The sequence below is a fragment of the Petaurus breviceps genome, unplaced genomic scaffold (genome assembly GCF_028583685.1).
Source record: "Petaurus breviceps papuanus isolate PSGF00001 unplaced genomic scaffold, PetGlider_PUasm1.0 174, whole genome shotgun sequence".
NCBI classification, from domain to species: domain Eukaryota; kingdom Metazoa; phylum Chordata; class Mammalia; order Diprotodontia; family Petauridae; genus Petaurus; species Petaurus breviceps.
In genome coordinates this window covers 61,462,438-61,477,755 of record NW_027185761.1, presented here as the reverse complement: position 1 = coordinate 61,477,755, position 15,318 = coordinate 61,462,438, and the positions used below count along the sequence as shown (strand labels likewise).

At 42.3% G+C, this 15,318-nt stretch overlaps 1 protein-coding gene across 4 annotated transcripts in view; it reads right to left on the bottom strand.

The window, feature by feature from the left end:
• PDE1C (phosphodiesterase 1C) overlaps positions 1-15,318 on the bottom strand; it is a 551,686-nt gene that overhangs the window by 238,232 nt on the left and 298,136 nt on the right. The window contains exon 3 of one of the 4 annotated variants that reach the window (XM_069084303.1): positions 7,608-7,634. The exons of the other annotated variants lie outside the window; for them this stretch is intronic. Coding sequence (XP_068940404.1) covers positions 7,608-7,634 — 27 coding nt within the window. The remainder of the gene's footprint in view (positions 1-7,607; positions 7,635-15,318) is intronic. 4 annotated transcript variants of the gene reach the window in all.

The window sequence follows — 15,318 nt, the reverse complement described above, 5'->3', positions numbered from 1 at the left end:
CTCTCTCTCTCTCTCTCTCTCTCTCTCTCTCTCTCTCTCTCTCTCCCCCAATCCCATGGATCCAACTACTGTCTTTGTGCAGACTACTTCCTTATCTTATATACCCAGACCTCTTTTTTCTCCTGGTATTCAGCTCCACAGTGCCAAGTGCCAGCTTGAGATCTCCACCTAGATGTTCCATAGGCATCTCCAACTCCACACAGCCAAAACCAAACTCATCCTTTTTCCCTCTAGATTTGCCCTTTCTCCTAACTTCCTTGTTTCTGCTGATAGGACCTGCATTCTTCTAGGAAACCAGGCTCACCACCACAGAGTCATTTTTGACTCTCACCCCATAGTCAATAATTTGCCCAAGTCTCATTGATTCTACTTCCTCAGCATCCCTCTGGCCTCTTCTCTCCTCATACTATAACTATCCTGCTCCAGACCCTCTTTATCTCTCACCTGAACTATTTATTACAGTAGCCTCCTAACTAGTTTCTCCCTGCATCCAGTCTCTCCCCTCTCCAGTCTATCCTCAACATGCCTGCTTGACTGATATTCCTAAAAGACAGATCTGACCATATTTATCTCACCTCAAGAACCCTCACTGGCTCCCCCTTCCCTTTAGAATAAAATACAATCTTTTGCTTGCCCTTCACAACCTAGCCCCAGCCCATCTTTCTAGATGATTATCCATGACTCCCTTTTCCACACTGTTTCCATTCTACATCATTCCATCTCCCACCTCTCTCTTTACACAGAGGTCATTCATGCCTGGAATATATCCCACCCTAACTCTGCCTATGTTCCCTGAAAGCTCATCCCAAATTCTGCCTCATACAAGAAGCCTTTTGAGATGTCCCCAATTAGTGCCTTATTCCCAGTCACTGCATATTTATTTTGCATACATCCCATATTTACTTATCTGAGAATATGCTGTATCCCCTGAGTAGCATGTAAGCTCCTTGAGGAAAGGGGCTGTCACCCTTTTGTATTTGTATCTTCAACACCTAGCACAATATCTGGCACACAGTCATTAATTAATGCTTGCTTATGGGCTGGTTGGTTTATCTGATAGGCTGAAGCCATGATCAAGAGGTTTTAAATGTCAAAGACAGGATACTGTATTTAATCCCAGAGGCAACGGGAAACCACAGAAACTTCTTGGGGGGAAGGGGAAAATAACGCATTAGCCCTATGATTTAGTAATATCCGTTCATCAGCTCCATGAAAGATGGACTAGAGAGGGAGAAATTTGTGTCAGGGAGATCAATTAAGGGATTCTTAGTCAGGACAGAGGTGCTGAGAGTTTGAACCAGGCAGGGGGAAGAGAAGGGACAGATGGGACAGATGTGTATCAAGTTAACCGGACATGGCCACTGGCCACAAGAGGCGAGGAGTGAAAGGACAAGTGAACCCTCCAGGATGACTTTGAACATCTCACCTGTTCCTTCTTTTCTGGCTAAAACTCTCCTATTGGAAAGGAGAAACATTTCCATTAAAGGCCCAAGTATAATCCAGTGTTATCATAAGGATACCACCCTGTCCTGTGCAGTTGAGATTTGCATGGTATCTCATTAAATACTGAGAAAATGGAAAATGTTCCAATTAAGTTAGGAAGTATTATAATAATTACACTGAGAGTGGAAAGATGTTTTTCTTTAATTAAAATAACTTTTGAAGGTCAATAAATATGTCCAGAAAATGAAATAACAACTCAACAAAATTTGAATAAATATGTATCCAGTCACACAAAAACAAAATGTAGATTCCAAAGCTCACTGAACACAACTTCTGTATTTCCACAGTTTTTTCACAATTAGTCAAAAAGATTTTTGATAGGTTAGGACACTGAGACAAGGCCAACCAGAATGAATGCACTAGGGATAAATGCAAAGTCTTGGACTTGGGATCAAAAAATCAGCTTCACAAATATAAGACAGGGTTTGGGGTAGGACTAGATAGAGGTACATTGGAAAATTACAAGTGGGGACTTAGTGTAAGGCAAACCCAACATGATAAACAGGGAGCCAAGCCAAGAAAGCCAATGCAAATATAGGTGGCATTAAGAGAAGAATAATGTCCAGTATGGGGGAGTTCATGATTATATAACACTCTGCCCAGTCAAGCCACCTCTGGTGTATTATGAGCATCACAATTTAGGAAGGATATGCTCAACTGCAGAATACCCAGAGGAGGGAAATTGGAGCGGTGAAAGGTCTGGAGTCTATGCATATAATAAGCAACTGAAAGAACTGAGGAAGGACAGCATGAAGAAAAGAAGACTCAGGCGACTCCATGATTATTGTCTTCAAGTATCACGTGGAAAAGGGATGAGATTTGCTCTGTTTGGGCCCAGAAAGGAGGACTAAGAGCAATGTGTAGAAGTCACAAAGGGGCAAACTTAGGCTTGAGGCGGTTTTAAATAAAAGCTTCCTTTTCCTTCCTAACAATCAGTTATGTCAAAGCAGAATGGAGTTCCTTGGGAAGAAGTGAGCTCCCCTTCAGAGAAGGTCTTCAAAAGCAAATGTTGGGAACACTTTTCAAGTATATTGTCGAGGGAATTCCTAGTCACCTATAGGATGGACTCTCCTGCCCCAAGACCCCTCCAAATACTGCGAATCCATGAGTCTATAACTGTTCTTCTGACATCTTAGCAGCATGCCCTTCTCAACTTCCCAGTTTACTACTGTACCATAAAAACAAAGCTACCCAACTTGAATCTCAATAAGCAAACTGAGTCCACACTTGAGTTCACACTGCCTCACACTAACACATTAAATACAAAATAATTTGGAGAATTGGGGAGGGCACTACCAACTGGAGGGATCAGGAAAGGCTTCCTATAGGACATGGCACCTTAGCTGAGCCTTGACTGGAGCTTGGGGCTCCAAACACTGGGCATGAGAAGGAAAAGCACTCCAGAAGTAAAGGAGAGTCTGTCCAAAGGTATATGGAATATATGTTATACAGAGAAAAGCAAACAGGTCAGTCTGCCCAGGAGAAAGAGTGTGACAGGGATGAACTTGAAAATAGCCTAGAAAGAAAAGCTGAAGACAGCTGGAGAAAGACTTAGAAGATCAAACAGAAGCATTTGTATTATTCTCTAGAGGAAGCACGTATCGCGTTTTCCCTGAGCAACAACGAGTGACATGCTCAGATCTGTGCCTACTGAGAGAAGAGTAGCAAAGCTAGGGACCAAACCTACCCAGACAGAGCAAGGCCCCAAATGGGTTCAGCCACTTCAGATATAATGGACTTAAACACTGACTCACCATTCAGTTTCATCTTAAGGATTATAGTCTTTCATGCAGAGGGAAGCACTCCACAATACAAGAGTTTGTTTGAGTGACAGCTGATGATTCAGGTGTGGATGGACATGACAGGAAGAAGACCAGAGACATGAATGGAAGCACATAGGTAGCTCCAGCATTGAACCAAAACACAAGGTGGACACATAATGCAATCATATTTTGTTCAAGGGAAAACAGCCCATTGCTCTTACTCTAATTCAACCCAAGGAACCTTTATCAAACACCCAACATGTGCTGGTGTTAAGGATACAAAGGCAAAAACACAATCCTACCCACAAGCAGCTTCCCTTCTACTCGGGGCACAGCTCCTGACACATAGCAGACACTATGTAAATATTAGCTATTATTATTAATCTAAATCTCCCTCTCACCTATCTACCTTTCTCCCTGTAAAACAAGGCTGAAGTAACTGGAAACAGCTCTTCTCCAAGGTTAAGGAGATGTGAGGATGGTAAATGACCTGAATGACTTGCCCTCCAATGGAAATGATTAATTTCTATCATAGTCTAATGATTCATCTGCAGTTGCTTGCATAAGGATAATCCAAGCCGAGGTGTTCTGGCACCTGGAGAGTACCAGTCCTAGCAGAAAAGCCTCCATCGCCAAGTTTTGGAGTCCAGAAGCTCTAAATCAGCTCCCCAGGCTGCTCCCTTGACTTGCACCCAGTTCCAAAATGGCAGGATGAAAGACAACTGCCCATCTTGGGAAACAACATGCTGTTGGAGCGCCAGCTGTGAGATGATGCTTGTTAGAGAAAACAAGATTAATGTGATCATGAGCCACAAATGTCATTGTTGAAACCCATTAGCAGATGTCAATTGAATTAGCTAGCTTTGATCTGTATATAATGGACTTAAACACTGAACCCAACTCAAGGAAATCTGCAAACTGGTGTTTGGGACAGAAGTAAAGGGGGCAAGTAGAACAGGACACACTGAGTCAACAAAAGGCAAGCCCAGGCAGCCAGGGGGTGCAGTGGCTAGGGTACTAGGACCTGGGCTCCAATACAACCTCAGATACCTACTATTTGTGTGACCTTGAGAAAGTCATTAACCTCTGTCTGCCTGGGGTTCCACATCTGGAAAGTGGGAATAATAATAGCACCTTCCTCTCAGAGTTGTTGCGAGAATCACACTAGTTAATCATTTAAATGCACTTTGCAAAGCTAAAAGTGCTATGTAAATGCTAGCTGTTGTTGTTACCATCATTGATGCCTCATTTCTTTGAGAGAAACCAACCAAGAAGGACCAAATGTTGGCACCTGTGCCCAGTGTGTTGAGAATGCAGAGCCTACACAAGTCCAACCCTGGCGGTGCTAGAATTGTCTAGTTTCTCTTTGAAAAAATTACCAGAGTTCTAAGAATTTCACATTTCCCAAGCATTTGTAAAATAAGTAACTTCTATAAGTAACTCAAATGAGAGGATAAACTGAGGCCCCTAGTGAATGGAGAAGGGTCACTAGGTGGTGCCACAGTACACAAAGTGCCTCGCCTGGAATAAGACTCAGCTTCATGAGTTCAAATCTGGTCTCAGACACTTACCAGCTGTGTGGGTGAGTCACTTAACCCTATTAGTCTCAGTTTCCTCATCTGTAAAATGAGCTGGAGAAGGAAATGGCAAAACACTCTAGTATCTTTGCCATGAAAACCCCAGATGGGATCAGGGAGAATTGGACATAACTACAAGACAAATCGACGACAACAGCGAATAGAGTAGTAAACTTGAGGTCAGAAAGACAAGTTCAAATCTTGCCTCAGAGTCTCTCCAGCTGTGTGACCCTAAGCAAGTCTCTTAAATTCTCTTTGCCTCAGTTCCATTATCTGTAAAATGAATGGGTTGGACCAAACGGCCTCTAAGGGCCCCTCAGCCTCTAAATCTATTGTCGTTAAGTTAAGCCAACTCTAGACTGTTGTGTTCAGGGTGACTCTGGTCCATCTCCCGGGGGCCACTGGGACTAGCAGATAAATACAGAGGTTGGTTCATTTTTGCCTTTGCATCTCTAATGCCCAGCAGCACATCCCTGCACTTGACAAACAATAGATACATAATGAATGCTTGTTGACCATAGTCTCTATGAAGAGTGATTATCACGTAATATTTAAGGAACAGTAAACAGACCCAAGTCGAAAAGGAGGCTGGAGGGCTCCAAGAGGAAGAAGCGATGGCCTTTGCCAACTCACAGGATGTTTCTTAGTGTACACATTCTCTTATTTGGAGGACTTCCCACCCAAACACATGCAGACTATTCAGAAATAAGCAGAGAACACCCCAAAGGAAACTGGCCGAGAAATTTTTTAAAAACAGGAATAATCCTAGGAAATCTCCAGAGATTACAAGGCCACTCAAGGACCCAAAACTATAATGGAAATAATAATAAAATCAGTGCCAAAAGGAGAATACAGGAGCCAAGGCATCAACACGCCATGACTACCTGGGAAACAGGCAGCCCTGTCATTCATCATTCTTCAACAATCATCACTTCCTCCCCACTTTGCCACGTGAAAATGAAACACCAAAGCCCAGAGGAGGAAGGAAGGAAGGGAAGAAGAGAGGGAGTAAGGGGGAAGGGCATAAAATCACCTAGACAGAGATACATATCTAAGGAAACACCAAGGTACTCTGATTTCAAGTGTCATTCCCTCTGTCCATCACTGCTTAGATACAAATGGAAAGAGAGAAATGATAGGCAGAAACAGATATGTTTCAAGCATGGTTTCTATTATCTCACATTGCTTAAAAAACGATGCATGTGTATATGTATTTATACATATATATGAATATGTGTATATGTACCCATCTATATTTAAATATGGGCATATGATTATTTTTCTTGGAGTTTTTTTGCCTGTGTTTTTTCACAGCGTGACTTACATGGAAATGTGTTTTCTTTTTTATGTTTTAAAGATTTTTTTTTTTGCTTTTTGGAGGGCTATTGGGGTTAAGTGACTTGCCCAAGGTCACATGGCTAGTTTCTGTTTTAAGTGTCTGAGGTCATATTTGAACTCAGGTCCTCCTGACTCCAGGGCTAGTGCTCTATTCACTGCGCCACCTAGCTGCCCCAATTTTTTAAAGCTTTTATATATATATATATATATATATATATATATATATATATTTTTGGAAATGTGTTTTCTATGACCACACATGTATTACAACCTATGTCAGGTTGCTCACCTTCTCAATGAAGGTAGAGGGAAGCAAGGAGAGAATTTGGAACTTGGGATTTGAAAGAAAATGTGTTAAAATTGTTTTTACATGTAATTGGGAAAAATAAAATATTAACTTACTAAAAATATATAAACGAAAGAGGGAGACAGAGAGAGAATTACAGACATAGACCTGAACTAAATGGTTTCTAAACAATATGGCACAGTGGGAGCCACACTGGGAACCACAGGGCCTGGTCCAAGGACCCACTTACTCCTGAGCCAATAGGATCTGGCCTAAGTCCCTCTCCTGTCCTGGGCCTCCATTTCCTCTCTATGAAGCAGGAATAGTGACCTTTGCACTAATTCTCTTTCAAGGGTGGAGCACATCACAAACTTTGACATGCTATAGAAACATAAACTATTCAAATTCTTGGCATTTACAGAAAGGAGAGTAACATGAGGTAAGGGGCAGAGGTTCGGCCTGAGTCCAAGCATGAGTCTCTGACACATATGAGCAGTAAGACCTCAGCACTTCAGGGAACTGCTGCTGACCTGCATCAGTGGAGGGTGGGGGCACTCCCCACACTGGTGACATCACAGGTCCAAACTCAGAAAGAAAAGATGTGATCCCAACCAATGTCTACTCACTTTAAATTCTCCCTCCCAAACAGCACCAACAAGTAATGTCATGATCTGTAAGCAGATCAAAAATCCCCAAATGCTCTGGAACACCAAACAAGACAGCAAAACAGCAAAGAAAGTACCCTTCCCTTTGCAGGCTGGACAGACAACTTTAAGGCAAACGAAGACAAGATTCCAAAAGGCAATTCTGGCTCACCATATGCTCTCTTCGATGGGTCTGTGGCCCAGTATAGTGTTAAGTGACTAAAAGGCAACAGGGCTTCTTAACCCATGGGTTTCCTCCTCATCCCCAATGTCCCAGGAAGACATCCACTGACTCAGTCATGCAATGTCCACAATTGTTACTTAGAGTGCAGATAATGACAAACAGATCACAACCAAGGACCAAAAAGAAGTGTATTAACCACCAACATACTTCCCCCCATTATACCCAGACAAAACTCTCCTGCTGAATGAACAAAGCCTCCAGCAGGCAAAGACTGCCCCCAATGCTCCCAATTCACCTGGGAGACCTTCTTACCTCTGGGATGTTTTCTTATATTTTCTCCTGTAGGGAAAAAAACATAAACACACATCAGAAAAGAGTTTGTAGGGAGAGGAGTCAGGGAAGATGAGTTTCGATTGGTGGAGTATATAGACAAATAGCTTAGGAGAAACCCAACACCGGGACTTGTTGCTTGAAAACTGGGTCTAATGTGTTAAATTCCTGATGCTGCCTGTGGTCATGTCAACATACTGACGGGCCCAGCACTGGAAAATGAAAGGCACGGCCTCTTCCTCGTCACGCCCAGATTATAGCTGATGTCCTCTCAAGGTCCTTCTGGTCCTGGAGTTTTATGATGAGCTTTTAAAAATTTAATGTCTATTTAGGCAGAGGCTATGGTGATATCAAGGATTCATTCTTAGGGGAAGAAAGGGAAATGAGGGAGCCCAGAAATCAGTGGCAGAGGAACTTTTTCTGTGGTCATGGGAGTCTAACAGTTGGCATCTCAATGTCATCTAGCCCAGCACCTTTACTCTACAGATGAGGAAACTGAGGCCCATAATGTTGTAGGTTCAGTGCTGGAAGGAACCTCAGAGACCATGAAGTCCACCACCCACATTTTTTAGATGAGGAAACTGAGGAGCAAAAAAGGAATGGTTTCAGAGGCAGGATTTGAACCCAGGTCCTCCAGTGCCCTTCCTGCTATACCACAGGGTCCTTGCAAACTCTCCTGAATTGCTGCCATACTTGATTACTCTCCCAAAGGCAGGGGAGGGTGGTAGGTGCTCTACCTGATTAGAAGAGTGGAATTAGGTGGGGTAGTTCAGTGGCAAGAGCATTATGTATTCAGAGAACTTGGGTTCTCCGTATGTCTCTGAGGCCGACACATGTCATTTAACCCACCTGAGTCTAAGTCTCTTCATCAATAATAGGGAGTTACCACTGATGCCTTTCCTGCCTGCCTTTGGTAGTTGTGGTTAAGCTCAAATGTAACTTATAAAGTGGTGGTGGGGGGCATGATTTTAAAGCTCTCCCAATTAAGTGGCTATGTCTTTACAGTCACTCCAAGCTGAGTTACTATATATCTGATGATCTCTATAACATCTCAAGTTTTCTGTTGTTTGTGCTTCACTTTTGGACTGAGGGTAATTCAAAGAAAGAGTCCCATGACTTTTCCCTAGAGGAGCTTGGAAGACAGAGGCATGAGGACAAGAAAATATCTCTGCACCTAGCTGCCCCAAGAAATGGAATTCTTCACACCTGCCTTCCCATTACAGTCACCATCTGCAAGCAGACCTAAGCACTGGTTTTGTTATATAGAGCGATGATCATCCACACAGGGTGGAAAAAGACTCAGTCAGTAAGATGTCAGTATTGCCAGGGCTTGTTCCCAATTTGGGGAGGGGAGGAAAAGAGACGAAGGAAGGCAGAAGGGAACCATCATAGCACCAAACCTCAAAGTGTCTCAGAGAAGTCCCCAGGGCTTGTGTACTAATACATACATACATACACATACATACACACACTCATACATACACACATATATTAAATATGTAATACTAATACTTATATATGGATTGTGCTTGCATTATGGGAAGGCATTCTCATATACAGTTCCCTACACTGATACATACACACATAAATACAAATGTGTGTGTATATATATATACCATGTTTCCCCGATAATAAGACACTGTCTTATTATTTTTTTTGGAAAGAAAAACACCAGAGGGCTTATTTTCAGGGGAGGGCTTATGTTGTCCTGCTTCAGCTCTCCTCCATGGCACTGCTCTCAATGGCACCAGCAAGCAAATCACTGGGGAAGAACAGGATGACGCGCTCACTGCTGCAGCTCTGATTGGATGCAGCTCGGAGCGCGGAGTGCATTTCACCTGGGGGGGGGAGGGGGACGGTGCATACAGAGGGTACCGTAATGTAGCGTGTAGTGCAGGGGATCACCTTCACTACAGTAGCAATCTCAATAGGGCTTATTTTCGGGGGAGGGCTTATTTTAGAGGAATCTTACACAGTAAGGGGAGGGCTTATTTTCGGGATAGGTCTTATTATCAGGGAAACACGGTGTGTATATATATATACATATATATGCACACAAATACATAGATGGATATATTTCTGTCTTTATATGTGTATGTTGTATACATATATGTATGTAAATATATAAAATGTATGTATTATTATGTGATGGAATACTGGCCAATTAGGACTCAGTCCTTATATCATGTGCAAAACTCACTGCCTGGTTTCAATCCAATACTGGAACTGAAATCACTTTCTAGTCATGAGTGACTAAGGAGCCATGAGTCTCTATGCAATAAAGAAAGGTTTTCTAGTTGGACTGAGAGGCTGTAAGGGCTATTGACTCAGGGGCTGAATGGAATAGAGGTTAAGCTGGAGCAAACGATCTCTTGCACTCTCCGCTGGCATCTTTCAAAGGAGAAAGATCATTTGCTGTGAGGTGGTGGGTAGGAGAGTGACTGTGAAAGCATTTTGTTATTGTCATTCTGTGATGTATAGCTCTTCCTGACCCCACTTGGGGTTTTCTTGGCAAAGATACTGAAGTGGTTTGCCATTTTCTTCTCCAGTTCATTTTACAGAGGAGGAAATTGAAGCCAACAGGGTGAAGTGATTTGCCCAGGGTTACACAGCTAGTAAGCATATGAGGTTAGATTTGAACTCAGGTCTTCTTGATTCCAGGTTTTATCCACTAAACCACCTAGCTACCCCAGTGAAAGCATGGTGCCTTTTTTTGTCCCTTTTGTCTTTCTAATTTCCTGAGCTTAGGTGAATGGGTATCCTGATAAGGAAACACCCAGGTGATCAGTGACCCTTGGAGATCCATCAAAGCCATCCCAGGTCCCATCAGCAACCAGAGTCCTAGATTCAGGGGCAGCAGCAGCCAAGTCTGATGAGGAGCTAAAACAACCACCAGCTAACCTGCTTGAATCAGCCCAGCAGCTGACTGAAGCAACAGCCCAAAATTGTGCTCTGCAAAGAGTTAATCTGGCCAAACAAGGGATAATGCAGCCCAAAGAAAAATTGTTGGGAAGCCTGCAAAGGAAGCAAGGGACTCTCATGACCTAGGAGTATCAAGGATCCCATCAGCCACATGGGTTCCCTGTATCTGTGCTTCAGTGGGTTTATTATTATTATTATTTGTATTTTTTATTATTATTCAACTGTAAAGTGTACTTCATAATAGCACCTGCCTCATAGGGTTGTTGTGAGGATCGAGAGAGAAAATATATTTGCAGAATGTTTTACAAACCTTAAAGTGTTCTAAAATGCTGGTTATTATTATTATATAATTAAGCAATCACTGGTAACTTTGGAGATAGTAGGCCCAGTTGAACAGTGAGGTCAGAATCCAGACTGCAAAAACTTTAGAAAAGAATGAGGAGATAAAGGAGAAGTGGGAGCCTTCTCAAGGAGTTTCACAGAGATAGACAAGATGATGATTTGCAGTGATGATGGGAGTTAAAGAGGATTTTAGGATGGAGTCTTAGATAGGTCTGTAGACAGCAGCAAAGGGACTAGTCAATAACAAGGTAGTGAAGATTAGAGAGTGGGGGAGGGATGGATAGGGAAAGGGACCCATTGGAGAAGAGGGGAAAGGATGGCAGCCAGGGTATTCCTTGGCAAGGAGAAAGGCCATCAGAGACAAATAAAGAAGGAAAAGATAAGGATAGAGGTGATGTCAGGGCTTGTAGGATGTAGAGAAGGGGAGAAGGGTCCCACCACCAGCTGCCTCTATTCTCCTATAAAATAGGAGACCAGGTGTAGCAGCAAGCACCCTAGCATACCCAGGATGGCTGCTATCACAGGTTCTTTGATCTGCTTTACTAAAGGAAAGCAATTTTAAAGGGGTCAACAATCTTTAAATATATGCACATATATGTATGTATGTATATACACAATTCATTTAGTTCAGGGGAAAAAGTCAGCACCCCGAACTTTAGAAAACACAAACAGAAATTACAAGCAGACAAAAAATATAGACAGAGAAAATAACCCAGTTCAGCAGACCAACAGACAGGGCTTCTAGCTGCCTGACCATTACATGCAAACATAGTTAGTTACCAAAGAGAGAAGCACCAACATCTGGGTTTTCAAAGCCAGGGGGCTCAATGGCTGCCCGGAGTCTCATCTGGCCACATCACATAACTCTTCCCATAAGTGAGCCCCAAAGCAAAACCTCACCTCAAAGTATATATACCCTTCTTCAGGGTCAGAGGACATTATAACCTTTGTGACCCACTTTACCCACTGCAATTAATTAATTAATTACAAAGTAACAAAAGATGCAGGCCTTCCTGAAAAACAAGCTTCTCCCCAGTCAAGCCTCTCCTCTTGGGTTCCACTTGAGGTCCATTAAGAGGCAGGGAAGATCTTCAAATTCCCTTACCATTACACCAGGTGAGAGGGTGGGGGGAAGGAGTGGTGGGCAGCTTGAGAAGAAGTTTGGAGCAGCAAGGAAGAGAGGGGAAGAGAAAATGAAACGGAGAGACAGAGAGGAGTGAAACTGCCATCTCTAACCTAGGATAAATACTCTATGCTTAAATTCTCACCTTGAATCATTTGTAAGGCAATGGACTGTCCTCGGTGTTCCCTAACAGTAGGGAGCATGCTTCAAGATGTTCTTTCTAGCAATGGGAAAATATTTACTTTAAACCATCCATGATCCAATGAGCCACTCTCTGACCTCCCTTTTGTGAAATAATAACAATAACAATAATGATGATGATGAATAATTCCATGTTCTGCAAGGCAGCCAGTTTAGGAGAGAACTTACAGCCCTGGGACTGGGTTCTGAGGGAAGGCAGCTGGACCACGTGAGACCTTCACTTGTGACCTTGGCCTCGTTAACACTTCTGAACAAACAACTGAGCTCACAGACCCCAGGCAGTTACAGAAAATAGCCCATAACAGCCAGGGACTTCACAATATACTTGTTATGGAGGTTGTGAAATATATTCTTGTTGGTGCAATCAGATATTCTGAATTTGAAGAGACTATCTAGTCTAACCCCCTCATTTTACAGATGAGGAAACTGAGACCCAGGAAGATTGTGACTTGGGATCTAGGATGTAGAGCTAAAAGGGACCCACTATTTGACAGATGAGGGAACTGAGGTTCAGAGAAATTAGGTGATCTGCCCAAGGTCACACAGGCAAGAAATGAATGGCAGCCACATTTGGGATCCAAGACCCAAACTCCAGGTCCAGCTCTCCTTCCACAGCAGTGGAAAGTGCAGGTATAAATAGGATTAGCTGAGCTCTTTCATCCCACCCCACTCTGGGCATCTACAATTCTCCATCTTGTGCTCCAGGCCATTGATAGGTATTGTCAGTCTCTTAATGTCCCTACAAATGTGCACACATGGGCCAAAAACAAAAGGCTGTATTGATATTGGCAAAGGAAAATGTTTGACTGCAAAAACTGGGGAAAACATGATACTGCCTACAGACACTTGGCAGAAAGCTGTTTAAAAAAAAAAGATATTCTGGTCAGAATGAATGAGTTGACTTCCAAGCCCAAATGTTCCCTAGCGTAGTGATTCTCTCATATGCTGGGAAAGTGAATTTTCTGGTCTAACAGTTAGTATGAACCTTTGGGGAGTTTCTGTGGGTTTAAAAGCAAGGATTAGAGTCATCCTCCCTTAGTTTCCTAGCACATTATGTATCAGAATTTGAAAATACATTGGTTAGTCTCAGTCACTGTGTGTGTGCACATGTGCTCTGAAAGTCTTAAAGTCATCTTAACACCAGCTATCCCATTGAAGTTTCACAACAACCTTGTGAGGTAGAAGCTACTGTTATCTCCATCTTACCACTAAGGAAAGTGAGATGACTTGCCCAGCATTACCCAATTAGTGAGGGTCAGGATTCAAACCCAGCTACACTAAGCTTCCTCTCTTAATGGGAAAGTCAAATTATAGGCATGGAACTAATCCAAACTGGTTGCTGAGAGGACAAATATTCAAGGAAACTCTCATAGGTTCAAAGACAAAGGATGTCTAAGTCTCTACCTCACCACTTTCCTAAGTTGTAAACATCCCTTTTAAGCATTCTTTCTTCCTTTAATCTTGGGAAGGTGTGAAGCATCTAACCAATAGGCATGGAAAGAGAAGAGATTACAGCTAAGTTTTCTCCATAGGTGAAAATTGATTCTGTCCATTCCTTGCACAAAGACAAGGAGCCACACAAAACTATGGTACAAGACTGAGGCCAGGACAGTCTTTTCCTGACCCTCCTCCTAAGGCAAGTGATCTCCACACTGCTTCTTCATGTTGTCTGAAGCATTCTGACTGAGTTCCCACCACAGTAGACATACTCCCACTTGAATGGAGGTTAAAAAATATTTTGTGATGCCAAATAGAAACCTTTGGATTATCTAGCTCAGATGCTTGGGTTCTTGGAGATGATGCTTGTTCCTATTAATCTATAAGCCTCCTGAAGGCAACAACATCCTTGTCTCTGTATTCCCAAGGCTTACCATTGTTCCTGGCATGTAGTATGTGTTTAATAATAATGTTTATTGATTCATCCTTTGACAATGAAGAGTTGACTATATTCAACACTCTGATGAATATAAGGTCTCACCATTGTGGATATTCCCCCCTCCAGGGATGCCAATCACAACCCATCCATGCCTGGTCATCCTGCGTGCCACACATATGTGGAGGGAAAATTATTCACTCAAACAGCAACCTTTGGATTTGGACAATTTTCACATTCCTTTTATGATTTCTTCTTTAATAAAATAACCTTGCAAATGTCACAAGAACCACTGGTAAGTTTCCCAACTAAGCACTAGAAGGAATATCGAGCTGACTGGTAGCAGGGATTGTTAATATAGTCTCACCCTGGGGAAAAAGCAAGTTTTACCATCAAATTTGAGTTGGATAGGTTACAATGTGGACTTGCCTGCACAATGATTGCAAAGCTGAAGCCCATAGCCTGGGTCTTGACTTTGGGATAGAAGCCAGGTCAAACAAGAGACTTCTCAGTCACATCAACTGTTTGCTGGCAGGCCAATCATAGGCCAAGGATAAGAAGTAGAGGGAAACAATAAGAGGAAATAATAGGTTGGTGGATTTGGAAGTGGTTGGGGTTCCATGATGGTGTGACTATGACAGTCTCAGAAGTACTTGAATTTTCAGGTTTATCCCTTATTTGGGCATGAAAATCTCAATGCCCAGGAACTCCAATATCAGGGAAAAGATAGAGGAAGTAATGGAATAACTTATATGTAATCTGCTTGACAAAATTTCCAAAAAATTCTACCACCTAAATAAATTTTTAAACATAATTCACATCTAAAGGTAAAATTGGGGCTCATACTTATTAAAAAGCATTTTCTCTTTTTTGTCCATTTCTTAGATTGTCATGATCAAATCATTATGTAGTGAGCCAATTTCTGGTGGTTAAGGTCCCTGGTTCCATGTAACCTATTTCTGCCCCCACAGCACACTGGAAAAGAGGACACAGAATACTTAGAGCATCATGCAAATGGTAACCTAATTTTTTGGTGCTTAGGTCCAAAGGGAGGGAAATACAATTTATAAATTCATTAATTAATTTGAGTCATGTTTAAACTGTTATTGTCAAGTATAACCATTTGAGGGTTCAAATGAATTCTCCTTAGTCATTGTTACAAGTCAGTAAGATGCTTAATTTAAGTGTGTGTGTGTGTGTGTGTGTGTGTGTGTGTGTGTGTGTGTGTGTGT